We start from the raw sequence: 27,552 nt of genomic DNA, 5'->3' as shown, positions 1-27,552 counted from the left end.
TAAAAACAGAAAAATATCCTCATAAACTGAAGTGAGGTTTTTAATAAAATGCCTTATAAAGTTGAATGTTCATGACTTTAATGGGCATACTTAAGAATATGACTGTAACTTGTTTTAAAAAGTAATTATTATTTCCTGCAGACAAATGCCTTGTACATACTGCTATACTTAACCATCTACTGATTAAGCATGAAAAATATTTTAAATACTTATCCTAAATCATAATTGGTTAAAGTAAAAACTAAATTATGTAGAACTAATAGAAATTCATACACAAGGATGATCATCCTGACCCACTATTAAGGGTTTTACAAGAAGAATGAAACTCTGGTCTTGCACTCATTTGTGAGCAACTGGCTAATGCTTAGATATAAATCATGTTAGTAGAACACACCGTTTTCATGTGGCTTGATCCTGAGATGCTGCATAGGTTCATTTGTAACACATTTTAAGCAACTTTATCCAATAATTCTTAAGTAAATTCTAGAGGACATTTTTTCAAAGTATGTTGTCTCCCACAGTGTCCTTTCTCAACCAAGAACCAATCTTCAGCTCCACAAACATGTTTTATCTGCAAAGTATATCTTGCAATAGTCTCAGTAGTATAAGACCTTGACCAGAGACAGTTCTTTGAAATAAGTCTTTCTAAATAAGCAAATTTCCTACTGTTGCTGCTAAGTCGCTTCAGTTGTGTCCAACTCTGTGAGACCCCATAGATGGCAGCCCACCAGGCTCCCCCATCCCTGGGATCCTGAAGAGTTTATATTTCATCTTTTTAACAAAACAGAAAAGTTCTCTTTAAAGTTATATTTTTACAAAAATCTTTCTCAAACCTACCACCTCCTCTTTGACATTACTATGGACATCCACTAATTTAGAGTGGATATTGTAGTGCCCTCAGAGCATTTAGGGAATGAAGAGATATTAATGCTTTCACCAAATAAACCCCAATATTGGAGTTTTGAGCTCTCATATCTGTTCATTTTCATACTTCAATGTCAAGTCAAATTCTTGTTGTCACTTTTATTCTCTCTGTTCTTTCTCCTACCTTCTTCAAATTCACCTTAAAATGTAAAATTTTAAAATTTTAAATTATTTTACAATGTTTTATAGTAATTTCTATATTAAAATTGGAAAAATGAAATAGCCTTTCAATTAAGGTGTATTGAGCCTCCTTATTTAGTTATATAAGCTTTAGTGAGCTGATATTTTTGATATATCTTTTGATATAGCTTTTGACTTCTCAGATACCCTTGTTTCCTGATTGTTGACTTTATTGCAGAGAATGTTTCCAGGTTTACCAAGAGATATGGAGCACTATTTCTGTTGGCAATTCAAAATGTCTTTCAATAAAGCCAGGAATTTGTTTCAAACAATATTTAAGTTATTTTTCAAATGCAAGTTTGAAATATATGTTATTGAATGATACAGCTATTAGACATTGTCCAGATATTTTAAAGAATTTAAAACTTATTAATAGTCATTTCATTAAAAGACTCACTATCAATAGGGCCCACAAGAGATGCTGCCACAAAATTATCCATGAACTAAGAATGATCCTGCAAATGAGTCATCCTTATTTTTTAATCTCTAAAAAGGAAAAAACATAATTTACAATAGTTATTTTTGATAGTTAACACTAAGTTTAAATGATTAATGCTAAAACACTGCCTCTAGTGAGCCAACTCAGTTACTTGCCTAAACTACCTGTTAGATTATCTAGAATGACTGACACTCTAGATCAAAAGAGGCATCCTATTAGCTGACCAGACCCCACAGATTTTTTTAGTGAAGTTCTAAATTCATCTTGCCAATTTAGATCCAGTATACCTGAGATGAATCCTGAATTTCTGCCCTATGCTATCTGTATCATATCTTTTCCTTGATACTTCTTGTGACTGAATTCCCAATCTGCTTCTCTATTCTGTATTGTACAACAATTTCTATTTTAGTAATTTGTGGTTTCTACTTTTTCATTCTCAAGCTGAAGTTTCTCTTAGAAACTTAGCCATTTGGACTGGTGTCCTAATAGCTATGATAGCTCTTGTCACCTACCCATAAAATTACTGGAATCTTGTACTCATGGCTTCCAAGGTGACACAGTAGTAAAAAAATCTACATGCTAATGCAGGAGACAAAAAAGTCATGGGTTTGATCCCTAGGTTGGGAAGACCCCTGGAGAAGGAAATGGCAACCCACTCCAGTATTCTTGCCTGGAAAGTTTCATGAACAGAGCAACCTGGCAAGCTATAATCCATGGGATCACAAAAAGTCAGGCACAACTGAGCACACAATCCTTGTACCCGTGGCTTTTAACACCTGCACACCAGACACTACTGTCCTGACTAAAGTCTGGTATTATTCATCTGAGCTTATATGATGGTAAATTTTGTGCCAACTTGACTGTGCCATTCCACGTGCCCAGATATCTGTTTAAACATATTCCTGGCTTCTGTGAGGATGTTTTCAGAAGACATTAGCATTTGAATGGGTGGACTGACTCATTGCCCTCTCCAATATGGGTGAGCATAATCCAATCCATTGAGGGCCTAAACAGAGCAGAAGGATAGAGGAAGAGTGAATTCTCTCTCTCTGCATGGCTGATTAAATTGGAGCATTGGTTTTCTCCTGCCCTCAGACTGGCATTGCATTTCTCAGGCCTTTGACTAGAATGACAGCACTCTCTTGGTCTCCAGCTAACAAATGGTATATTGTGGGATTTCTCAGCCTCCATAATTGCCTGTGAGCCAATTCCTCATAACATATATGTTTCTCTAGAGAACTCTGACTAATACAGACTGCCATAGAGCACTGTAAGCTACCATCAAGCCCAAATAAACTCAAATTTATTATGGGCTTTTGGAAATCCCACTTGCCTTACATACTCCTAAGAGTCCAACTGTGCATATAGCTAGAGCAACTTTCCTATCTCTTTTCAAGTCTGACCTGGCTGCCTGTCATTTCCCAGGAACTTAACCCTTTGAAGCCACAGAATTCCATACGCTCAGCTTGAGTGTCTTATAATATAATATATATTAAAAGTGATTAGTTTTAGGTTAAAGAGTTTGGCTTTGGTAGTTATAAAGGGTCCATTAAAATCCATTAAATCATGAAAGACCTGTAATGAAAGGTCTCTTTTCTAAAATTTTTATCTGATACTATTGTGTAAGATGAACTAGTGGGGAGAGTCTTTAAGCAAAGAGATCAGCTAGGAAAGAATTGCAACTGTCCAAGTGTGAAGAATTAAAAACCTGAAATATAATAGTGAAAATAATATTAGAAATAATAAACATGTTAAAGAGATTATACTTATAGAATTTACAGAACCTAAGACTGGATATGAGACACAACAGTAAAAGGAACAGAATACAATGTCCAAGTTTTAAGTCTGAGTAATCAGTGAGATGATAACTTCACCGAAAACAGATGAAAAGGTAGGAGAAAAAAATGTTTCTAAATATTCAATCAGGGATACATAATGTTACCTTCTAAGATGGACTGGATACACTTTTCCATATTTCTCTCACTAAATATAGCTTAGACCCCTAGTTATTACAAATAAAACAGATATAAGAAAAGCCCAGACTGGCTAGTGACCTCAGGGCCCAACAACATGGTGAGACTCACGGGTTTGTTTTATATATCCTGGAATTGGAACTGAAGAGGCCGGCAGTTCCAAAACTTCCAAGGATGCAGGAGAAATCATCTTTACATATTAAAAGACTCAGTTAGATGGCAATTGTCTCCAAATTGATATACAAGATCATAATTTTAGGAAAAAATATGGGAGGAAATCTTTGGCATCTAGGGCTAGGTAGAGTTCTTTAGACTTGACACCAAAAGCATGTTTCATAAGAAGAAAAAATAATGAATTGGACTTCATCAATGTTCAAATTTTTCTCTGTGTAATATAACCTGCTGTTGCTGCTGCTGCTGCTGCTAAGTCACTTTGGTCATGTCCGACTCTGTGCGACCCCATAGATGCCAGCCTACCAGGCTCCCCGGTCCCTGGAATTCTGCAGGCAAGAACACTGGAGTGGATTGCCATTTCCTTCTCCAGTGCGTGAAAGTGAAGTTGCTCAGTCGTGTCCAACTCTTAGTGACCCCAAGGACTGCAGCCTACAAGGCTCCTCTGTCCATGGGATTTTCCCAGGAAGAGTACTGGAGTGGGGTGCCTTCTCCTGTTAAGAGGAGGAAAAGACAAACTACACACTTGGAAAAAATATTTGCACCTACACATCAAATGACTAGAGTCTAGAATATAAAAAGAACTATCAAGACTCAGTGAGAAAACAAACAATCCATTCAGAAAATGGAGAAAAAACGTGAAGATACATTTGACCAAAAGGAATATATAGATGGCAAATAAGCACATGAACAGATGCTCAATATCATTAGCAATTAAGGAAATACAACTTAAAACTGCAATGAGATATTGCTACACACTTAAGAGATGGCTAACAAATTCTAGCAAGAGTGAGAAGAAGCTGAATCACTCATACGATGCCTGTGGGAATGTACAATGGTACATTCACTCTGGAAAACTCTTTGGTAATTTCTCAAAAGAAGCAAGCATGCAACTACCATATAACCCAGCAGTGGCACTCCTTGTCATTATCTCAGACAAATAGTGAGTTGTGTTCAAACAAAAATTTATGCATGAATGTTTATAGCTTTATTCCTAATAGTCAAAAGCTGAAACAACCTAGGTAACCTTCAACAAGTGATGGTTAAATAAACTCAGGTACATCATGACATGGAATACCTCTCAACAAAAAAAAAGAAATTGAATACTTAAAGAAGCCAGTCCAAAAAGTTACATCTTGTATGTGTCTATTTATATGAATATATGACATTCTTGAAGTGACAAAATTACAGAAAGGGAAACAAATTAGTGTTTGCCAGGGACTAAGAATCATGGAAAAAGCAAGAGATTCCAGAAAAACATCTATTTCTGCTTTATTGACTATGCCAAAGCCTTTGACTGTGTGGATCACAATAAACTGTGGAAAATTCTGAAAGAGATGGGAATACCAGACCACCTGATCTGCCTCTTGAGAAATTTGTATGCAAGTCAGAAAGCAACAGTTAGAACTGGGCATGGAACAACAGACTGGTTCCAAATAGGAAAAAGAGTTCGTCAAGGCTGTATATTGTCACCCTGCTTATTTAACTTCTATGCAGAGTACATCATGAGAAACGCTGGGCTGGAAGAAACACAGGCTGGAATCAAGATTGCCAGGAGAAATATCAATAACTTCAGATATGCAGATGACACCACCTTATGGCAGAAAGTGAAGAGGAACTAAAAAGCCTCTTGATGAAAGTGAAAGTAGAGAGTGAAAAAGTTGGCTTAAAGCTCAACATTCAGAAAATGAAGATCATGGCATCCGGTCCCACCGGATGGGAAATAGATGGGGAAACAGTGTCAGACTTTATTTTTGGGGGCTCCAAAATCACTGCAGATGGTGACTGCAGCCATGAAATTAAAAGACGCTTACTCCTTGGAAGGAAAGTTATGACCAACCTAGATAGCATATTCAAAAGCAGAGACATTACTTTGCCAACAAAGGTCCGTCTAGTCAAGGCTATGGTTTTTCCAATGGTCATGTATGAATGTGAGAGTTGAACTGTGAAGAAGGCTGAGCGCCGAAGAATTGATGCTTTTAATTGATGCTCCAACTGTGCTGTTGGAGAAGACTCTTGAGAGTCCCTTGGACTGCAAGGAGATCCAACCAGTCCATTCTGAAGGAGATCAGCCCTGGGATTTCTTTAGAAGGAATGAGGCTAAAGCTGAAACTCCAGTACTTTGGCCACCTCATGCGAAGAGTTGACTCATTGGAAAAGACTCTGATGCTGGGAGGGATTGGGGGCAGGAGGAGAAGGGGACGACAGAGGATGAGATGACTGGATGGCATCAGTGACTCGATGGGCGTGAGTCTGGGTGAACTCTGGGAGTTGGTGATGGACAGGGAGGCCTGGCGTGCTGCAATTCATGGAGTCGCAAAGAGTCGGACACGACTGAGCGACTGAACTGAACTGAACTGAAGAAGGCAATAGAGTGGGAGAAAACAGGTGTGGCTATAAAAGAGCAATGTGACAAATTCTTGTGGTGATGGAAATGCTCTGTAATTTAGCACCATCAATGTCAATATCCTGGCTATGATATTGTAGTATAGTTTTGAAGATTTTAACCTTTACATCATCTTTGCAAGATATTACCTTTGGTAGAAATTGGGTACCAGAGTACATAAGCGGGGTTTATTGCATCTACATCTGAATGCACTATTATAACAAAATGATCATTTTTTAATTGCACTGATGAGTTTGGTTCCTATCTCTCATGTTCCTAGATCTCTGAGTTGCTGCATAACAAATATTATTTAAATGAGTCATAGTATGAGTTTTGTTTCATAAAAAGACATAAAAAGTCTTATGAATAAAAAGTCTTTTATGAAAAAACATTCATAAAAAGTCTTGATAAAAAAAGACATTTTTAAAATGTCTTTGAAAATTTTGGACATCTTTTCAAACTAGCATAATGGATTACTCCTACTAAAACATAATAATATTTTATCTTCCGTTCCAGAAGCCTGAAACCTTTTGACATTCATAAACACTTTATATAAGATTGTGAAGGTACTAAAATTATGTGCAAAGCCAGTTTGATTTTTTTTCTTTTTTATTACTGATAAGTTGCATATGATTCTTTAATTCCTACATTAAATAGCTGAAAGTACCATATACTAAATGCCAGTTTTAATGTTTTATTCTCCTTCAATTGATTTCTGTTTCTGATAAAATATGCAGAGCCTTTTATTAAAGCTCTGTACATTTTGAAGAGCCTTTATTAAAGCTCATAATGTGAGATAAAATCAATAAGGACAAGACAAGGCATTAAAAATATTAAAAGCTCTTTTTTAAAAAAAGAAAAATCTTTCTCAAGTCTGTCAATTCAGGCCACAAAGAAACTTAAAAATTTCAGAAATTTCTCCCAAACCAATTTTTCTATTCTTTTAAAATAGCATATCTTTATACTCTCTGCATTTTTTGTCTCCTATGTAGAATTTCCAAAGAAACACATGAATCCTACGTGTTCTGAGTAAGAAAAAAATAGTTGTGGTTTGTCTATAATGACAGCTCATTTGTTCAACTTCAAAAACCATGTAATTGTCATGGATTTACTCACAAGTAATGCATAAAATAAGTCTATAAATTCTGTCATAGTTGTAATTGAATCTATTAATCATTGCCTGAATATTATTTCTCTGTGTTTTTTTTTTAATATATACAGTTCTCAGAAGAATTTTTACTTTAGGAAAGATATATTTAAAACAAGAAACTTGAAATAAGTTTCAGAGAAAAAATTTAGTTTGTTCAGAATGAACAAGTGAATACTACCAGATGATGGTTATTTTGAATCAAAAACTACTATATCCAAACTGGCAAGGCAATATGAAGCTAAGGAATTATTTGAGAAGAGGGAGATAAGAAGGAAAGCTTCATGGAGAAGCTACATCTCAAGATGAGTCTTAAAGAAATAAATGGGCATGAAATGAAAGAAATCCACAAAGTCATTCTCTGTGGGATGCAACATGAGAGCTGTAGCATCAAAATGCAAACTCCACAGTGTCTAGGTATGTGGGATAGCCAGACTAGAAACTCTCCAAACTGAAAATGCTAATCTTAAATATTAGCTTCCTGTCCAACATTATCAACTGAGTCCTATATCAACACAATTGTCTAAAGATACTTCTCAGTACATGTACTGTCCTCTCTTCATTATGGCAATCTTTTATACTGCTTCCAAAACAAAGCCAACAAAGTCATTGGAGAAGCATTTGTATTATCCAAATAAAAATAGATGCTTCTTATCTTTCATATTTCCTTCAGTGAATAGTTCTACCTTTCAAGCTACCGCCTGTGTATACATCTGGTTATTTAATTGATTTTTAAATAAGTATTTAAATATAAATAAAATATTTTAAAATTTTATCTTCAGAGTCAGAATGGCAAACATATTAAAGATCTGTACTGTGAATAACTTTGTGAATCACTTTGATAGTATTACAAATGATATATAATATCAAACCACAGAGATAATTTTCAGTCTATTAGAAACATAAAGAAAAGGATTTATTGAGGCTAAATATGCAGCCAAATGACTATTCAAAACCTGCAGTGAGTGAATGGGGGATTCAGATTTTGTTCAACCGCAATCCAGGTCCATGCTCTGTTCCTTTGCCTTTCAATGTAGATCAGTCATATAATGCTCCAGAGTAGCTTTTTTGGTGAATACGTTGTGAATAAACTTACCTGGTAGGAGATGATCATTTCTCTGTCAGAAAACAATTTTATTTGTAACAGTATCTTGCTCAGTATGTCTCTGTATGTTTAAAGGTTTTCAGAAATTTACTACATGAATATTTTAAAATAGCTCATAAAACACACTTTGTAAGATAATTCAGCTGATCTCCTGAATTATCAGGAATTTGTAAGATAATTCAGCTGATATTTTTACTGCTGTAACCCTAGGAAAACTATCTGAAAAGTAGGGTTAATCTATTAATTTAACATTGGATTCATGTAAAGTTATAACTTTACCTGCATTCCTGCTTAGTCACTCAGTCATGTATGACTCTTTGCAACTCCATGGACTGCAGCCCACAGGCTCCTCTGTCCATGGGGATTCTCTCCTGGGCAAAAATGGTGGGTTGCCATGCCCTCCTCCAGGGGATCTTCCCAACCCAGGGATCAAACCCAGGTCTCCCGCATTGCAGGTGGATTCTTCACTGTCTGAGCCACCAGGAAAGCCCAATAAATTCACCTCAGTGGAGTTAAAGCCCATGGTATATGTAAAATTTATATTATAAATGTATCCACTGCTACTGTAAAATTCTTCCTTATTGGAACCATATAGCTCAGTTTTCATTATTATTATGCTTCAGACTTCTTTCTTAAGAAATAAACTATCCACTGGATAGCAGACTTTTAGAGTCCTCATTCTTACCAGTGCATCCAAAGTTGCATTTCTTACTTCCTAATCTGAAAAAGACACCAAATATGAAATAATAGTCATGGATTTGCAACACTACAGATCCAAAAGTCCATTTAGAGAGCACTTATGAGAGTGAAAAAGTAAAAGTGTTAGTTGTTCAGTCATGTCCGACTCTTTGTGATCCATGGACTGTAGCCCACCGGGCTCCTCTGTCCATGGAATTCTCCAGGCAAGAATACTGGAGTGGGTAGCCATTCCCATCTCCAGGAGATCCTAATCTAATTTTCAGTAGTAAGTGAATTATGCCTATTTTGCTCCAGTAAAATTAATTCTTTGACTCCTCCCCAAAAGAATGGTATCAACTGTTCCCATTCTCCCCATCATCCCTCTATGCTAGATGTATCCAATTTTCTATGCACACATCTAACATAGTACTTATCACATAATGTTATCTATTTAATTGTACATCTCTTCCACAGCACTCCAAGTTCATCGAGGACAGGGTCCATGTCTCTCCTTTGATTCCTGGCCCACTGGAGAAGACCAATGCTAAAATTAGCTGAGCTGCTTTTTAAAACTGCTTTTTCATATTATTCTTTGCTGGAATCTCCTCCTTAGCAAGGGCAATGCCATTGTTTTTGTCACTTCCTTTATGTGGTACATTGTAAACAGATTATCTTAGGTTACAGCACTGACTCCCTGATTCAGAGGTAAATCCATAAGAGTCCCAGCCCTCAAGTGTGAGCCAGGGGCTCACGGGGTTAGGATAGAAACACAAACAGCCATAGCAATGACTCAGTCAAAAACAGTGATGACTTCAGTCATTTCCCCATTCATCATCCTGTCTTCCACCTTCCCAAGATATACTTGTTATTTTAAGCTCTAAAATAATACAGCTATTAAAAGTAAGTTCTAATTTAAAGACATTTCTTCTTTTTAGAAAGTCATACATCAATAAAGAAAACTTCAAAGAAAGAAGAAAGTCTGCCAGTAAATTAGGATTTCTAAACAATTAATTCTTAAGATATAGGAATTAACATTTTTCCAATTGAATTGGAAAATTATTTCCCAAAATATTAATACAGTTTGATATATTTTACCAATCACATAAAGCTCAAAATCAAACTGCACAAGTATAATGTTGAGTAAAAATTAGTTTCTGGAAAGCAGTCATAAAGGATTAGATGGAAATATGCCATCTGTTTAAGTAGGTGCGGCTCATACTTACTCATAGTCCATCTAACTGCTGAATTGCTCCTGCCTTTTTGTTCAGGCAGGTTGACTTTCTGGTAAAGAATGCTTTTGTCTCCCTGATTCGTTGTGCAACCTAATATAAGAGTGTAATTGTCATTGGCATATATAACTGGATACTCCCTCTGGGTTTATAGAAATCAAGAGCACAATAAAAAATAAACCTACATTGGCACTTATACTATTTAACTCATAGAACACCTGGTGATTTTTTTTTGAAGAGCAACTCCTAAGAAGAAATGCCTTATAGGTTTACAGTTCTCTGATCTGAAACTTGGGACATAATTGTCATTCATTTACTCACCCTCTCCTCACACAGTTTGCACATGAATTAAACAGGTTTGCAATTCTGCAGGAATTGGAGAGGCATAGCAAAATTATCTGGAGTAAATCTTACTCTAGAATATTCCCTAGATATCTAGGAATGAGTAAGAAATGATTATTAAAATATATTTTTATCCAAAATGAATGAGAAGTGGAATGGCACACTTAACTGATTGTTCTGAATAATGGAAACTTACTATACAAAATATATTGATTTCTAAATGAGCAAAATACAGCAAAATGCATGTAACACCAAAAAATTCATTAAATGTAACAACATATCACTCTTTCATGGTTACAAGCATTATTTTTTCTGTTATATAGTTGTTTTAGTGTCATAGCCTGCTTTCTCAAAAAGCAGAGCCTGAGACAGAGACTTATATGCAGTAATTGATCTGAGAAAGAATAAAGGATAGAAAGAGTAAAATGGGGAGAAGAAGTTGACCATTACTAGCAGCAACCCTGGCTTCATCTCACTGGACGTTTTGAATTTTATTTCCCCTGTGACTAACAGGGGAAACATTTTTGCATCAGCTCTCATCCTATCCTGGCTCTAACAGAGTTACTGCCCCTATCTCTTATTGTCCATCTGGGAATGTCCAGTGGTTTCCTTCTAGCAGAAACTGAAAAGTCCTAGGTACTGACTTGAGAAAGTCATCTGTTACTCCTGAGATGAGCAGATCCAAATCTGCGTGCAACTGGTAACCATACTGTGGCCAGGATAATTGGGCCAAGAGCATTCAAAGTGGCACCCCCAAAAAAAGGGGTTAAATGCATTTAGTATTTAATGATTCGTATTCAAGATGTGGTGAAAAATCACCATCTTTCACATATTTTAGTATTTTTGAGGACCCAGACTTCTTTCTCAAATAACTTGTAATGGGGAACTTGAGAATCTTTTTAGAAACAGAATAATAAATACTAAGATTTTATTACTCTCTATGCTAACCTATGAACATAGAAATTACATAGTCAAGACTGACTAAAATTATTATGCCTATAGAATGTGTTCTCTAAAACAAAATAGTTAATATTAATATTTTTTAAATGTGTTCATAAATCTAACTATGTCCATTTTCTTCTCCCTTGACATTTAGATATTGCAATGCCAATGGCAGAAAATTTTCTCCATACATGTAAGTTCATTAATAGTTATGTTCTAGTAAAAAAATTTCTTAGATGCGGAAAAAAAAAAAGAAGTTTTACTTGAGAGTTAATGTGGTATGCACAAAGGGGCAATGGGAAGCCTTCTTTTAAAAACTGTATGAAGGTGATTGTAGATGGTCTTACATTGACTGATACCATGGACTTAAAATGAGGAACACATTATCTCATGCCATAATGGCAGGGGGGATCTAAGCAGTGATAATTAAAAACTCAGAATCTAAACGTAGCTACACATTAGTTTTGAGCCCCAGGTCTGCCAGTTACTAACTGGATAAATTTACACGGGTTACTTAACTTCTCAGACCTTCAGTTCCACGGTATTGTGATGATAAATGGAGGTACAAGTAAGGACTTGAAAAGAGTACACGCTCCCAGTGAGCACTCAAAAGATGTCAGCTATTTGCATTTTCTACTCTGCCAATGAAAACTTCAGGCCTAAGAGCTCTCTGTGGAATTCTGATCCTAGAAGCCAAGCCCATTAGTGTGCTGAGAAGCTATCTGCCTTACATATAGGCAGCTCCTTGCTGGCCAAGGCCTTCTGCTAGATGCTTTAAGAAATGTGATCCCCAAGGTTACTAGAACCTGGAGCACACTGTCAGAGAGAAGCACTCCTCTTACCTGAGGTTGACTGGAACAGCTGGATTAGAGGAATCGCCCTCCAGAGCGAGGTGACACCAACCCCAATGGCTATCCTTCAGTCACAGCTTGGTTATTCCTGAGCAACCTGGGTAATATTTAACACAAATCTGTATTAGATTGCTTTCCTCTGTGATATATTTTGATGAAACAATCATTTAGCAACTAATAAGACATTTTAAGCTCATTTATTCCTATAAGAAACTTCAGTACTGATATGACCAAAATCCAAAATTAAGACTCTGTCAGGTTGGTAGAGAGAAGTAATCAACATAGGAATAAAAGCAGTGATAAGAAAGAGATCAGCCAATTTGTGCATCCCCCCAACTAGAACATTAAACAACCACCTATATCAATATCCGAATCTGACTTGGTTTGTCTGAGATTTTAACTCTACTTTAAGTAAAAGGGGAGAAGGGAGAAGCAAGAAAAATCAAACGGGATTGAAAAGAGAATACAGCGGCATGTGACATAAAGTGACATATTAAAGTGCAGTAATAGGATAAACACCAGTATCTTACTGTATAGCACAGGGAACTATATTCAATATCATATGATCAACCATAATGGAAAAAGAATATATGTATATGTATAACTGAGTCACTGTGCTGTATAGCAAAAATTAACACAGCATTGCAAATCAACTATACTTCAATAAAAAAAAAAAAACTTAAGTGTAGTAAAAAAGTGATGATAGAGAGGCTGTTAGAGCTTGGTAGATTACTTGATGTTTCTGAAACTATCACACAGAGAGCCTTTATTGTATTCCTTAAATCCTTGAAATTTGTCATAAGACTTCTTTTGACAGAAGAAAAGCTCTGAGGTGCCAAGTAAGATTGTGCAAAGACAGTAACAAGGTAATCCTGCAGCGGTGGCATCCAAAAGCTTAACAGAAGCAATTATCATGAATAAGTAAAATCTTGGAATGAAAATTGGTGCATGGATGTAAATTAGATTAAAATTCTGAGTAAGAGCAGAAACAGCGAAGTAGAGTCACCGAGGGGAGGTTCTAGTAGCCCAGAGAGCATCTTTGTTTTTACATTCCTCTGAAAGAAGTTGAGTAAAAGCCAACTTCCTTTAGGAGTTGTTCAAACAGAAGGGAGGATCCGGAGGAACCCTTGTAGTTTTAGGTTCTGTGTTATTTGCTTTATCCTCAGTAGCGTCCATGGTAAGGGAGTGGAAAGAAAGAGGGAAAGAAAAAGGAGTCATACTCAGTGAGTCAATGTGAGGGTTCTCTCATTCAAAAATAACAACCACAAAGGCCCTGCTTCAACTCAGTGATGCTTGTGAAGAGGATGCCTTCACAACCTGAAGTTTGCGTCTCATCAAAGAGAACAATCTAGAATCAGAAGCAATACATAAACTTAAAGATTTCAAGAGGCTAGTGAAGGCCTTTTAAAAGTCTACATGTGCCTCTTGTGTGTTTCTAATCCTTTCCACACTCAGGAAAGAATATCTCAAGATACATCTTGTCAATATAATGTATAACATCTCTATGAAGCAGTTGACCATCTAACCTTTTCAATAAATTTAAATATTCCCACTCTTGATACAAATACCTTTATCTAATTAAGAGTTTTTCAATCTTAACTACTAACATTTTGGGCTAGAAAATCTTTTGTTTCAAGGACAGTCCCATGCATTACAGGATTTTTAGCAGCATTCCTGGCCTCTACCCACTACATAGCAGTAGCCAAACACTGGCCTCCTTCCAGTTATAACAACCAAAAATGTTTCCAGATATTACAAATTACTTCTGGGAATGGGAGGTGGCATGTAAAACTGACACCAATTGAAACCACTACTTTAATCTAAGACCACTGCATTGATTTTAGCAAGTTTTATTTACTCTCCAAATTCTTATGAACAAACCTTATACATAAAAGAGTTTTGTAGTCAAATATTTTTATCTTAAGATGTCTCATGAATTACACTATATAGACTTCATTTCCACAAACATTTGAGAAATTGTTTCAGCTTCTTTTATGTGATGAGTTCTCTCCATTAGGTTCTGGAGATATATATATATATCTCACTTTCATATATATATATATATATTTCACTTTCACTTTCATATATAGATATTATTTTTAAAGATATGGTTCTTACACTCTAGAAATATTTGTTAATGAGACTGAGAATCTCTAGCAAAAGGTACCATAAATTGCTAAGGGACAAGCTCAGTGCTTTAGTAAGACAAGATAAGAGAATCAGAGAGAGGGTCAGACGGGTAGGATAATAGTGAAGTTGTACTATTACTGCAGATTTGCTTTAAAGACTTAAGAGTCTAGCAATTTCTCTGGACCTAAATTGATACTAAAGCATAGTCTTGTTACTGAAAAGTACTGAAAACTTTGGGGCAAGGGTTAGTTCTCTTCATGTATTATTCCTTTTATCCAAGTAAAACACATTTCTCTCTACTCTGGCTCTCGTGAGTATCTCATTCACATTCATATTCATTCACATTTTCTTATAAATGCTTCCTAGCAATCATTGCTTTAAACAACTGTTCACAATTTTAAAAGCACACATTTTTCCATGCAACTTTGTAATTTGTTTTACAATTATTCCAAATTTAAACATTTAATTCCACCTACCTCTTTCAGGAGGTCATAGCAAGGACAAACACACACGCAAAGGGGATGAGGATGGGGGAGAAGGATGTCCATCTATATTGAATGAATTTTCAGGAAATCTCATGACATCAGTAAATTAGTATTAACGTCTCCAAGACTGTGTTTTTTCTCAATTAAAAGTTAATAGTGACTTATTTATAGAAAGGTAGATTGTTTAAGAATGCATGCATAAGTGGTCTCAATATCGTTATGTGCTAATGACTCCATTTTGGAGCAGGTTGTGGACATCGCAAAATTACTCGCTCTGGCAACAAGATAGCCGGGGGCATGGATGCTGAGGAAGGAGAATGGCCCTGGCAAGCTAGTCTTCAACAGAAAAATGTCCACCGATGTGGAGCCACTCTGATTAGTAACAGCTGGCTTGTCACTGCTGCTCACTGTTTCCTAAAGTAAGCTCTGGACCACATAAAGTTCTCAAATTCACTCAAGTACCTAAAAGTCTGATAGGTATCTTTCAAGAATACAGCCATATGACTATGCTTCCAACTGTCCAGTATTGTGAGGTATAGCTCAAAATTACTCAATGAACTATCAGTTTTTAAAAAAAAAAGATATATTCAGACTGAGAGATTTTATCAACAGTGGCACATTTTGGACCAAATAATTCTTTGTTGGGGGGGGCTATCCTGTGCATTACAGAATGTTTAGGAGCATCCCTGACCTCTAGACACCAAATGTCAGTAGCATCCCCTCAAGACTGACAACCAAAAACCTCTCCAGACATTAGCAAATGTCTCTTGGAAGACAAAATAGCTCTCAGCTGAAAGTCACTAAGATGAATCTACTTAATTCAATTTCATAAGGAAACTATAAAGCCCAAATCGAATGCAGATCTGTTTCTTTCTCATCTATTACATTAGGTCTAATTTACTTAATTATAAGTATTTTAGTCCCTCCTGCAACCTTCCATATATATCTCTGTTTGAAATGATTATTTCTTTAAAGGATATATTATTATACCAAGAGTTTGCTCTTTTATACCTAAAAGTTTTTTACCCTTTTGTTTGATGGTTCGTTTCACCAATTTCTGTTGACTTTATATAACACTTACTGGTTTTATATACAAACAAAAATTCCTCTCAAACTTGAGAGTTTTAAAGTGTTCCAGCAGCACTATTCCGTGCTTAATGTGTTGAATACAACCCTTGATTAACAAGTAATAGTAAAAATCAGAAATATCTTTCTATTTATAGTTTTTAATGATTATAAAACAGAATTTTGACTATATCCTTAATTTCCATAAGTTTACTCTATCTCATATCCTTGCACACTATTTATAAAATCTTATTTATCTTGTGTTGTTATATTTATCTTTCTAAATCCTCTTGAGTCTTTTCTGTACAAAAAATAATAATAATAAAATGTAGTTTCTATGAGTTACCTTTTAAAATAGAGCTTATTGACTTATTCAAAATTTATTCATGCTATCATTATTTTAACTTTTTTTCTTACGTACAGCTTTGCTTTTGTATACTTATATGCACTATGGAATTCAAAATTTATCTCTTTTGCAAGTATAAGATATTAATTCCTACAACTCCAATATATAGGACTTTTAATAAATAAATCTATTTTCTTTAGGGCCAGGGATCCCAAACAATGGAATGTTAGTTTCGGGCTCCTTTTAAGTGATCCACAAATACAGCGAAGTGTCAAGGATATTATAATTCATGAAAACTACCACTACCCCTCACACAAGAATGACATCGCTGTAGTGCGTCTGTCCTCACCAGTACTGTATACAAGCAATATCCGAAGAGCATGTCTTCCAGAAACTTCTTATGCATTCCCATCCAATTCTGATGTGGTGGTCACTGGATGGGGAACATTAAAGACTGATGGTGAGTTCCTAAACTTCTATCATTATATGGTTCGGGTTTTAGGAGTTTAAAAAGATACTCAGAATCACAGCTAAACCTGAGAAGTACTCTCTCTAGGTCATTTTAAAGGAGATGAAAACCAACTTCAATGACATTCATATACAAACTATAATTTCGTAGCATTTTTTTATGTAACTTCACTTCCCTTAACAATGGCAGTTTTTACAGAAATGTAATATTTGAATGAATTGCTTATTACTTGAATAAGCAATTCATTTGCTTATTACTTGAATAAGCAATTCATTCACCTCCATTTCATTGATTGATTTACTCATTCAATAAACGTTTATTTTGATCACAACCTTTATTCCAAGTACTGTCCTAGGTCGTTTAGATATATTAGTAACTAAAATATGCAAATATTTTCTGCCCTTACAAAGCTCACATTCTTGGTAAAGGAAGACAGACAGTAATCATGAGATATAATAAATAAGATTACACAGCACATTTTCTGTAGGTAAGTACCATAGAAAAAGTAAGCACCACAGAAGATTGGACATTTTTGATGGGGTAAAATGAATGAACTTCTGTGACAAAGCAATACTTGAACGAAGACCATTTAAACGTGTGCATTTACATGACCCTAATAATGTAAGCATGTTGTGTTTGTGTTCATAAATGCATTTAAAAGCAGAAAAAATAAACCCCAAATTCCAAGATAGGATTATAGTAACAAACAGCAGAAAATCTAAAAATGATCATAAAATGTATATTTCCGGAATATGAGTTTTTCATTTTGTTTTCTAAAGTATATGTGTAATAAATATAAACTCCCAAAACAATTCAAAAGTAAAAAAATTCCATCAACATGGATGGACACACTTAGTATTTCTAAATATGGTCATTTTTAACAGTAGCTGGGTGTGTTCATAACATTATTTCCTTGTAAATAAGAAAGCACACAAATACAAATTTAAATAAAACATATGTTTTACATTGATTTTGAACTTATACACAGTGTTAGATACTAATAACCTACTACTACTACTACTAAGTCGCTTCAGTCGTGTCCAACTCTGTGCGACCCCATAGACAGCAGCCCACCAGGCTCTGCCGTCCCTGGGATTCTCCAGGCAAGAACACTGGAGTGGGTTGCCATGTCCTTCTCCAATGCATGAAAGTGAAAAGTGAAAGTGAAGTCGCTCAGTTGTGTCTGACTCTTCAGACCCCATGGACTGCAGCCTACCAGACTCCTCCGTTCATGGCATTTTCCATCAAGAGTACAGGAGTGGGTTGCCATTGCCTTCTCCACTAATAACCTAGCCAGGGAGATTAATATTGACTTTAGAAAAAGTTATATAATTTTTTCCCTAGGAACAAGTCCTAATATACTCCAAAAGGGATTAGTGAAGATTATAGATAGCAAGATCTGCAACAGGAAAGTGGTATATGACGGTGCAATCACACCCGGGATGTTGTGCGCTGGGTTTCTGGAAGGAAGTGTCGATGCCTGCCAGGTAAATCTGCTTATTCTATTTTCAAACGGATTTTTTTGTATGATTTTTAATTTCCAATTAATCTGTTCAATGGTCTCAAAAGACTGATAATCTTTAAAGACTGAAGTACGTATTATAGCCAAAGTAGCTGATTAAAATTATATTTCTTATATATAATGATAGGTCTCACTAAAGTATTAACGGGCTAAATCACCCTTACTGAAAGGGGATGAGAATCAATTTCAAATAAACAATGAAGAGATGCAACTGAATATTGGTAACTTTATTTCAACTGGTCCTCTTTCACTGGGAAACACAACTGGGTCTGACAACAGGACTAAGGATTGTGGAGCTTTTTTGATTTAGGGTGGCTCCAACACCTTAAATATTTGATTTATTTAACATTTATATAGCATCTTCATGAGCTAGGCACTGTTTTAAGCTCTTTAAAAATAATTTAGTTGGGCTATAACAATCTTGTGATGTATGCTTATACTATTATAAACCCGACTTCTCAAATGAAGAGACTGGGACAAGTAGTTCAAGTAATGTCTAAACTAACACAGGTATTCAATGATAAAACTGAGAATAAGTTCAAGAAATTAGACTCCACCAACTCTAATTTGAATGCCACACCAAGTTTCCTTTCCATATGCTTCAGTTCAGTTCAGTTCAGTCGCTCAGTCATGTCTGACTCTTTGCGACCCCATGAATCACAACACACCAGGCCTCCCTGTCCATCACCATCTCCCAGAGTTCACTCAAACTCACGTCCATCAAGTCAGTGATCCCATCCAGCCATCTCATCCTCTGTCCTGCCCTTTTCCTCCTGCCCCCAAATCCTCCCAGCATCAGAGTCTTTTCCAATGAGTCAACTCTTCACATGAGGTGGCCAAAGTACTGGAGTTTCAGCTTTAGCATCATTCCTTCCAAAGAAATCCCAGGGCTGATCTCCTTCAGAATGGACTGGTTGGATCTCCCTGCAGTCCAAGGGACTCTCAAGAGTCTTCTCCAACACCACAGTTCAAAAGCATCAATTCTTTGGTGCTCAGCTTTCTTCAGTCCAACTCTCACATCCATACATGACCGCAGGAAAAACCATAGCCTTGACTAGATGGACCTTTGTTGGCAAAGTAATGTCTCTGCTTTTCAATATGCTATCTAGGTTGGTCATAACTTTCTTTCCAAGGAGTAAGTGTCTTTTAATTTCATGGCTGCAGTCACCATCTGTAGTGATTTTGGAGCCCAGAAAAATAAAGTCTGACACTGTTTCCACTGTTTCCCCATCTATTTCCCATGAAGTGATGGGACCGGATGCCACGATCTTTGTTTTCTGAATGTTGAGCTTTAAGCCAACTTTTTCACTCTCCACTTTCACTTTCATCAAGAGGCTTTTGAGTTCCTCTTCACTTTCTGCCTTAAGGGTGGTGTCATCTGCATATCTGAGGTTATTGATATTTCTCCCGGCAATCTTGATTCCAGCTTGTGTTTCTTCCAGTCCAGCGTTTCTCATGATGGACTCTGCATAGAAGTTAAATAAACAGGGTGACAATATACAGCCTTGACATACTCCTTTTTCTATTTGGAACCAGTCGGTTGTTCCATGTCCAGTTCTAACTGTTGCTTGCTGACCTGCATACAAATTTCTCAAGAGGCAGGTCAGGTGGTCTGGTACTCCCATCTCTTTCAGAATTTTCCACAGTTTATTGGGATCCACACAGTCAAAGGCTTTGGCATAGTCAATAAAGCAGAAATAGATGTTTTTCTGGAACTCTCTTGCTTTTTCCATGATCCAGAGGATGTTGGGAATTTGATCTCTGGTTCCTCTGCCTTTTCTAAAACCAGCTTGAACATCAGGAAGTTCATGGTTCACATATTGCTGAAGCCTGGCTTGGAGAATTTTGAGTATTACTTTACTAGCGTGTGAGATGAGTGCAGTTGTGCGGTAGTTTGAACATTCTTTGGCATTGCCTTTCTTTGGGATTGGAATGAAAACTGACCTTTTCCAATCCTGTGGCCACTGCTGAGTTTTCCAAATTTGCTGGCATATTGAGCGCAGCACTTTCACAGCATCATCTTTCAGGATTTGCAATAGCTCAACTGGAATTCCATTACCTCCACTAGCTTTGTTCGTAGTGATGCTTTCTAAGGCCCACTTGACTTCACATTCCAGGATGTCTGGCTCTAGGTCAGTGATCACACCATCGTGATTATCTGGGTCGTGAAGATCTTTTTTGTACAGTTCTTCTGTGTATTCTTGCCATCTCTTCTTAATATCTTCTGCTTCTGTTAGGTCCATACCATTTCTGTCCTTTATCGAGCTCATCTTTGCATGAAATGTTCCCTTGGTATCTCTAATTTTCTTGAAGAGATCTCTAGTCTTTCCCATTCTGCTGTTTTCCTCTATTTCTTTGCACTGAGGAAGGCTTTCTTATCTCTTCTTGCTTTTCTTTGGAACTCTGCATTCAGATGTTTATATCTTTCCTTTTCTCCTTTGCTTTTCACTTTCTCTTCTTTTCACAGCTATTTGTAAGGCCTCCCCAGACAGCCATTTTGCTTTTTTGCATTTCTTTTCTATGGGAATGGTCTTGATCCCTGTCTCCTGTACAATGTCATGAACTCATTCCATAGTTCATCAGGCACTCTGTCTAAGACCACAGTTCAAAAGCATCAATTCTTTGGCGCTCAGCTTTCTTCACAGTCCAACTCTCACATCCATACATGACCGCAGGAAAAACCATAGCCTTGACTAGATGGACCTTTGTCGGCAAAGTAATGTCTCTGCTTTTCAATATGCTATCTAGGTTGGTCATAAATTTTCTTCCAAGGAGTAAGCGTCTTTTAATTTCATGGCTGCAATCACCATCTGCAGTGATTTTGGAGCCCCCAAAAATAAAGTCTGATACTGTTTCCACTATTTCTCCATCTATTTCCCAGGAAGTGATGGGACCAGATGCCATGATCTTCGTTTTCTGGATGTTGAGCTTTAAGCCAACTTTTTCACTCTCCTCTTTCACTCTCATCAAGAGGCTTTTTAGTTCCTCTTCACTTTCTGCCATAAGGGTGGTGTCATCTGCATATCTGAGGTTATTGATATGCTTCAAATACTTCTGATGCTGTTTATAAGCAATAGTCCTAGAACCGACAAAAATACTATTGTAGTTATCTAGGCAGGCAGAATCAGTGATAAATCCAGAAGGATTCTTATCCTACTCATTCAATTCACTCATTATTCTTGCACTGTAGGAGCTAGATTTCATGCAAACAAGAACTTGTAATACATAATTATCATTTCTTATTACTTATTCCCATCTTCCCAACTGTCTCATTAAACTTACTCTTCAACATCATTACAAACTTAAATTCTGTTTCTCTCAACTTTATCCCAGTCTATCACCCTCTACCCCATGACTCTCTTCTAAATTTGTGCACCCTAGAATCCATGTTTTATTGTTTCAGCCACTCCACTGACAGCACTATCAATGATTTCATCATCTTTTGATTCCCCCACACCCATCTTAATCTCCAAACACAAAGAAATCTATTTGCCTTACTTGCTTTTATATATGATCCACTGTTCATGGGGTTCTCAAGGCAAGTACTGAAGTGGTTTGCATTCTTTTAATGGTTTGCCTACAAGACCTTTTAGAACTAACACCCAAAAAAGATGTCCTTTTCATTATAGGGGACTGGAATGCAAAAGTAGGAAGTCAAGAAACACCTGGAGTAACAGGCAAATTTGGCCTTAGAATACGGAATGAAGCAGGGCAAAGGCTAATAGAGTATTGCTAAGAGAATGAACTGGTCATAGCAAACACCCTCTTTCAGCAACACAAGAGAAGACTCTACAAACATGGACATTGCCAGGTGGTCAATACCGATATCAGATTGATTATATTCTTTGCAGCCAAAAATGGAGAAGCTCTATACAGTCAGCAAAAACAAGACCAGGAGCTAACTGTGGCTCAGATCATGAACGTCTTATTGTCAAATTCAGACTTAAATTGAGGAAAGGAGGGAAAACCACTAGACTATTCAGTTATGACCTAAATCAAATCCCTTACAATTATACGGTGGAAGTGACAAATAGATTCAAGGGATTACATCTGATACACAGAGTGCCTGAAGAACTATGGATGAAGGTTCGTGACATTGTACAGAAAACAAGGATCAAGATCATCTGCCAAAAAAGAAATGCAAAAAGGCAAAATGGTTGTCTGAGAAGGCCTTACAAATAGCTGTGAAAACAAGAGAAGTGAAAGGCAATGGAGAAAAGGAAAGATATACCCATTTGAATGCAGAGTTCCAAAGAATAGCAAGAAGAGATAAGAAAGCCTTTCTCAATCATCAATGCAAAGAAATAGAGGAAAACAATAGAGTGGGAAAAACTAGAGATCTCTTCAAGAAAATTAGAGATACCAAGGGAACATTTCATGGAAAGATGGACACAAAAAAGGACAGAAATGGTATGGACCTAACAGAAGCAGAAGATATTAAGAAGAGGTGGCAAGAATACACAGAAGAACTATACAAAAAAGATCTTCACAGCCCAGATAATCACGATGGTGTGATCATTCACCTAGAGCCAGATATTCTGGAATGTGAAGTCAAGTGGCTCTTAGGATGCATCACTACGAACAAAGCTAGTGGAAGTGATGGAATTCCCATTGAGTTATTTCAAATTCTAAAAGATGATGCTGTGAAAGTGCTGCACTCAGTATGCCAGCAAATTTGGAAAACTCAGCAGTGGCCACAGGATTGGAAAAGGTCAGTTTTCATTCCAATCACAAAGAAAGGCAATGCCAAAGAATGCTCAAACTACTGCACAATTGCACTCATCCCACATGCTAGCAAAGTAATGCTCAAAGCCAGACTTCAGCAATATGTGAACCGTGAACTTTCAGATGTTCAAGCTGGTTTTAGAAAAGGCAGAGGAACAAGAGATCAAATTGCCAACATCCACTGGATGAACAAAAAAGCAAGAGAGTTCCAGAAAAACATCTATTTCTGCTTTATTGACTATGCCAAAGTCTTTGACTGAGTGGATCACAATAAACTGTGGAAAATTCTGAAAGAGATGGGAATACCAGACCACCTGACCTGCCTCTTGAGAAACCTGTATGCAGGTCAGGAAACAACAGTTAGAACTGGACATGCAACAACAGACTGGTTCGAAATAGGAAAAGGAGTACGTCAAGGCTGTATATTATCACCCTGTTTATTTAACTTATATGCGGAGTACATCATAAGAAACGCTGGGCTGGAGGAAGCACAAGCTGGAATCAGGATTGCTGGGAGAAATATTAATAACCTCAGATATGCAGATGACACCACCCTTAAGGCAGAAAGTGAAGAAGAACTAAAGAGTCTCTTGATGAAAGTAAAAGAGGAGACTGAAAAAATTGGCTTAAAACTCAACATTCAGAAAACTAAGATCATGGCATCTGGTCCCATCACATTATGGCAAATAGATGGGGAAACAATGGAAACAGTGACAGACTGTCTTTTCTTGGGCTCCAAAATCACTGCAGATGGTGACTGCAGCCATGAAATTAAAAGACGCTTGCTCCTTGGAAGAAAAGTTCCAACCAACCTAGACAGCATATTAAGAAGCAGAGACATTATTTTGCCAACAAATGTCCGTCTAGTCAAAGCTATGGTTTTTCCAGTAGTCATGTATGGATGTGGGAGTTGCACTATAAAGAAAGCTGAGCGCTATTGGAGAGATGGTGCGTGTGATAAAGAGGCAGGTTGAGGAGGGTAAGAGTTCCATTTGGGGTTTGTAAAATATGAGGTGCCTATGGAATATCCAGATACATATGTCCAATATATCATTGTAAATAAAAATCTTGAGCTCAGGAAAGAGTTCTAGCTATAGAGATATACCTTAAAGTCATTGTCATCTGGACAGTAGCTGTATTCATGAGCATGGATACAATAACTCACTGTATAAAATAAGAAGCAGCTAAGTAACTGAACTCAGATATACATGCTTTTAAAGGGCTAACAGTAAGAGATAAGAATGATCAGAAAAACTGAAAAGCATAAGAAATTGATCTCACCAAAATCCAGGAATTGGAAAAAAAGGGGATGGTTAATAGTAACATATAATATCAAGTTAACTGCTGGAAAGTGTCTATCAAATTCAACAATTGTTTATTGGTAAAGTTTGGAAAACTACTTTGGTAGAAAAACCATTTTGAATTTTTCTACCAATTGAGTAAAAGATTAAGTAAGTTGAGTAAAAGAGTATTAGTTTAATATAGTCTCATTTATTTTTTCTTTTGTTGCTCTTCCCTGAGAAGACATCCAAAAAGCTATTGCTAAAACCACTGTAAAAGTGATTACTGCTTACATTTTCCTCTAGGAGTTTTATGATTTTGGGTCTTATATTTAAATCTTTAATCCATTTTGAGTGTATTTTTGTATGTGGTGTAAGACAATGGTTCAGTTTCATTCTTTTGCATGTAACTGTCCAGTTTTCCTGGAAATGAAAGTGAAAGTCACTCAGTCATGTCTGATTCTTTGTGAAATTCCAGGCCAGAATAGCCTTTCCCTCCTCTAGGGTATCTTCCCAACTCAGGAATCAAATTCAGAATCCACACTGCAGGCAGATTCTTTACCAGTTGAGCCACAAGGAAAGCCCAAGCACCATTTATTAAAGAGGGTGCCTTTCCCCCATTGCATACTATTCTTGCCACATGAAAAGATGCCCAACATCATTAATTATCAGAGATTTGCAAATCAAAACTACAATGAGATATCACCTCATACCTGTTAAAATGGAAATTATCAAAAAGAAGATACAAGTGTTGGTGATTGCAAAGAAAAGGGAATCCTTGTACACTGTTGATGGGAATGTGAATTGGTGCAGCTGTTATGTTAACAGTTGGAAGTTCCTCAAAAAATTAAAAATATGACTACTTTATTAAATGGAAGCTTCCTAAGTGTCCATTGATAGGCGAATGTATAAAGAAGATGTGGTATATACACACACACACACACACACACACACACAATGGAATATGATTCAGCCATACAAAAGAATGAAATCTTGTCATTTGCAGCAACATGGATGGACCTGAAGGGTATTGTGCTAAGTGAAACAAGCAAGAGAGAATAACAGTTACTATATAATTTCACTTATATGTGAAATCTGAAAAACAAAATGAAACAGACTTATAGGAACAGAAAAGAACCTAGTGGCTACCAGAGGGGAAGGAGTAGGGGAACAGATGAAATAGGTGAAGAGAATTAAGGGGTACAAAATTCCAACTATAAAATAAATAATGAAGTAGAACATAGAAATATGTCAATAACACTGTAACAACTTTGCATGGTGACAGCGGTACCTGGACTTATCATTGTGATCAATTCATAATGTATTCAATATAAAAGATCAAATCACTATGTTATACACCTGAAAATAACATAATATTATATGTTAACTATAATTCAATTTAAAAAAAAAAGAAGTGAAGAAAAGAATGAGAAACTGGAAACTTCAGTATAGACTACTACATTAAGTTTGGGCTTCCCAGTGGCTCAGATGGTAAAGAATCTGCCTGCAATGCACGAGACCCGGGTTCAATCCTGGATCAGGAAGATCCCCTGGAGAAGGAAATGTCAACCCACTCCAGTATTTTTGCCTGGGAAATCCCATGGAGAGAGGAGCCTAGTAGACTACAGTGTATGAGGTTGCAAAGAGTCAGACATGACTGACCGATTAACACTATTACTACGTTAAGTCCCTTTTATGAAACGAAGATAATTAGGACAATAGAAGAGCTTCTAATATCCAGAAATATTGTGATTTTTTCAGGTAGACAAACCAAAACAGGCAGACCAAAAAGTATATATGCCTACAGAGAAAAGGCAGTGAAGGAAATGAAGACATATTGGAAAAAAACACACAAAACAATTACTGAGAGAACAAAGTTTTGATTCAAAGAACAGATGAGGGGATTAACCCTGAAAAGAACCAAATACATCCATTTGCCTGAAAAGGAGAGTAAACATAGATGCGGGCTGATGTAGGTGAGCTGGGAAATCAAAAGGGACAAGGACAGGAAACAGAGATTGCTATCTGTTGCTCTCTACTTATTCCATCACTTTGAAGCTAAGTAAGATACTAGGTTCCAAGTGAGAAAATCAAATTTTTAAAAATTCCAAAATGAATCTTGTATGTTGCTGGTGGGAACATAAAATGGTAAGCCTATATGGAAAGCAGCATGGTAATAATTTTTCAAAAACATATAAAAATATATTAACCATACATTCCAGCATTTCCATTTCCCAGTATTCACCCAAAAGAATTAAAAGCAGGAACACAGATATTTGTACATCTATATTCATAGCAGCGTTATTCACAAGAGCCAAAAGACTGAAGCAGCACAACTTTCCATTGATGGAAAAATTGATAAACAAAATGTGATATATGCATAACATTACATATTATTCAGCCCTAAAAAGACGAAAATTCTGAGACACTCTACAACATAGATGAAACTTAAGACATTATGCTAACTGAAATAAGCCAGTCGCAGAAGTACAAATACTATACAACTCCATTCATGTGAGGCACTTGAAATAGTTAGATTCATAGAGACAGAAAGTAGAATGGTGACTGCCAGGACCTGGAGAAGGGGGACAATGAGGAGTAATCATTCAGTGCTGGGTACAGAGTTTCAGTTGTCCAAGATGGAAAAGTTCTGGAGATGGGTGGTGATGATGATCACACAATATGAATGTACTTAATGCCATTGAATTGCATACTTAAAATGGTTAAAATGGTAATTTTATGTGTATTTTATACAACTGAAAAAAAATAATACTTTTTTTAAATTATGAAATGAGAAGAGATTTTACTGGCTTTTCTTAACAATGAGAATGAAATATGTCTAGGGACCCCTAACTACAGGGGAGAAGATGTTGGTTTAAGGATGTAAATTTGTGAAAGATTTTCTTTCACAGTGTATAGTTGGCCCAGATTGTGGTGGGGAGGAGGGTAAGAAGCTAAGAATCTTGTTGGCAGAGTAGTCATATGGATAAATCATGCACTATGGTCACATAAGAAAGATAGAAAGTAGGAGGTAAGTTAATACACTAGGAGAAAAGGGAGGAGTCAAAAATTAGCTTTCTCAAGAAGTTGAAGAGCAGATGTAGACTGAAAAGGAATGGAGTGAAAAAACTGCAAGTATAATGCTGGTAATAGCATTTCAAAG

The 27,552-nt window shown here is 36.5% G+C and overlaps 1 protein-coding gene across 1 annotated transcript in view; it reads left to right on the top strand.

Moving 5' to 3' along the window:
* LOC113894726 (transmembrane protease serine 11C-like) overlaps positions 1-27,552 on the top strand; it is a 67,357-nt gene that overhangs the window by 39,185 nt on the left and 620 nt on the right. The window contains exons 6-9 of the mRNA XM_027545399.1: positions 11,671-11,709; positions 15,230-15,401; positions 16,594-16,853; positions 18,207-18,349. Of these exons, the coding sequence (XP_027401200.1) occupies positions 11,671-11,709; positions 15,230-15,401; positions 16,594-16,853; positions 18,207-18,349 (614 nt within the window). The remainder of the gene's footprint in view (positions 1-11,670; positions 11,710-15,229; positions 15,402-16,593; positions 16,854-18,206; positions 18,350-27,552) is intronic.

Source organism: Bos indicus x Bos taurus, chromosome 6 (genome assembly GCF_003369695.1).
Source record: "Bos indicus x Bos taurus breed Angus x Brahman F1 hybrid chromosome 6, Bos_hybrid_MaternalHap_v2.0, whole genome shotgun sequence".
NCBI lineage: Eukaryota > Metazoa > Chordata > Mammalia > Artiodactyla > Bovidae > Bos > Bos indicus x Bos taurus.
The sequence above is the reverse complement of the archived record's forward strand: the minus strand, read 5'-3'. Positions and strand labels throughout refer to the sequence as shown.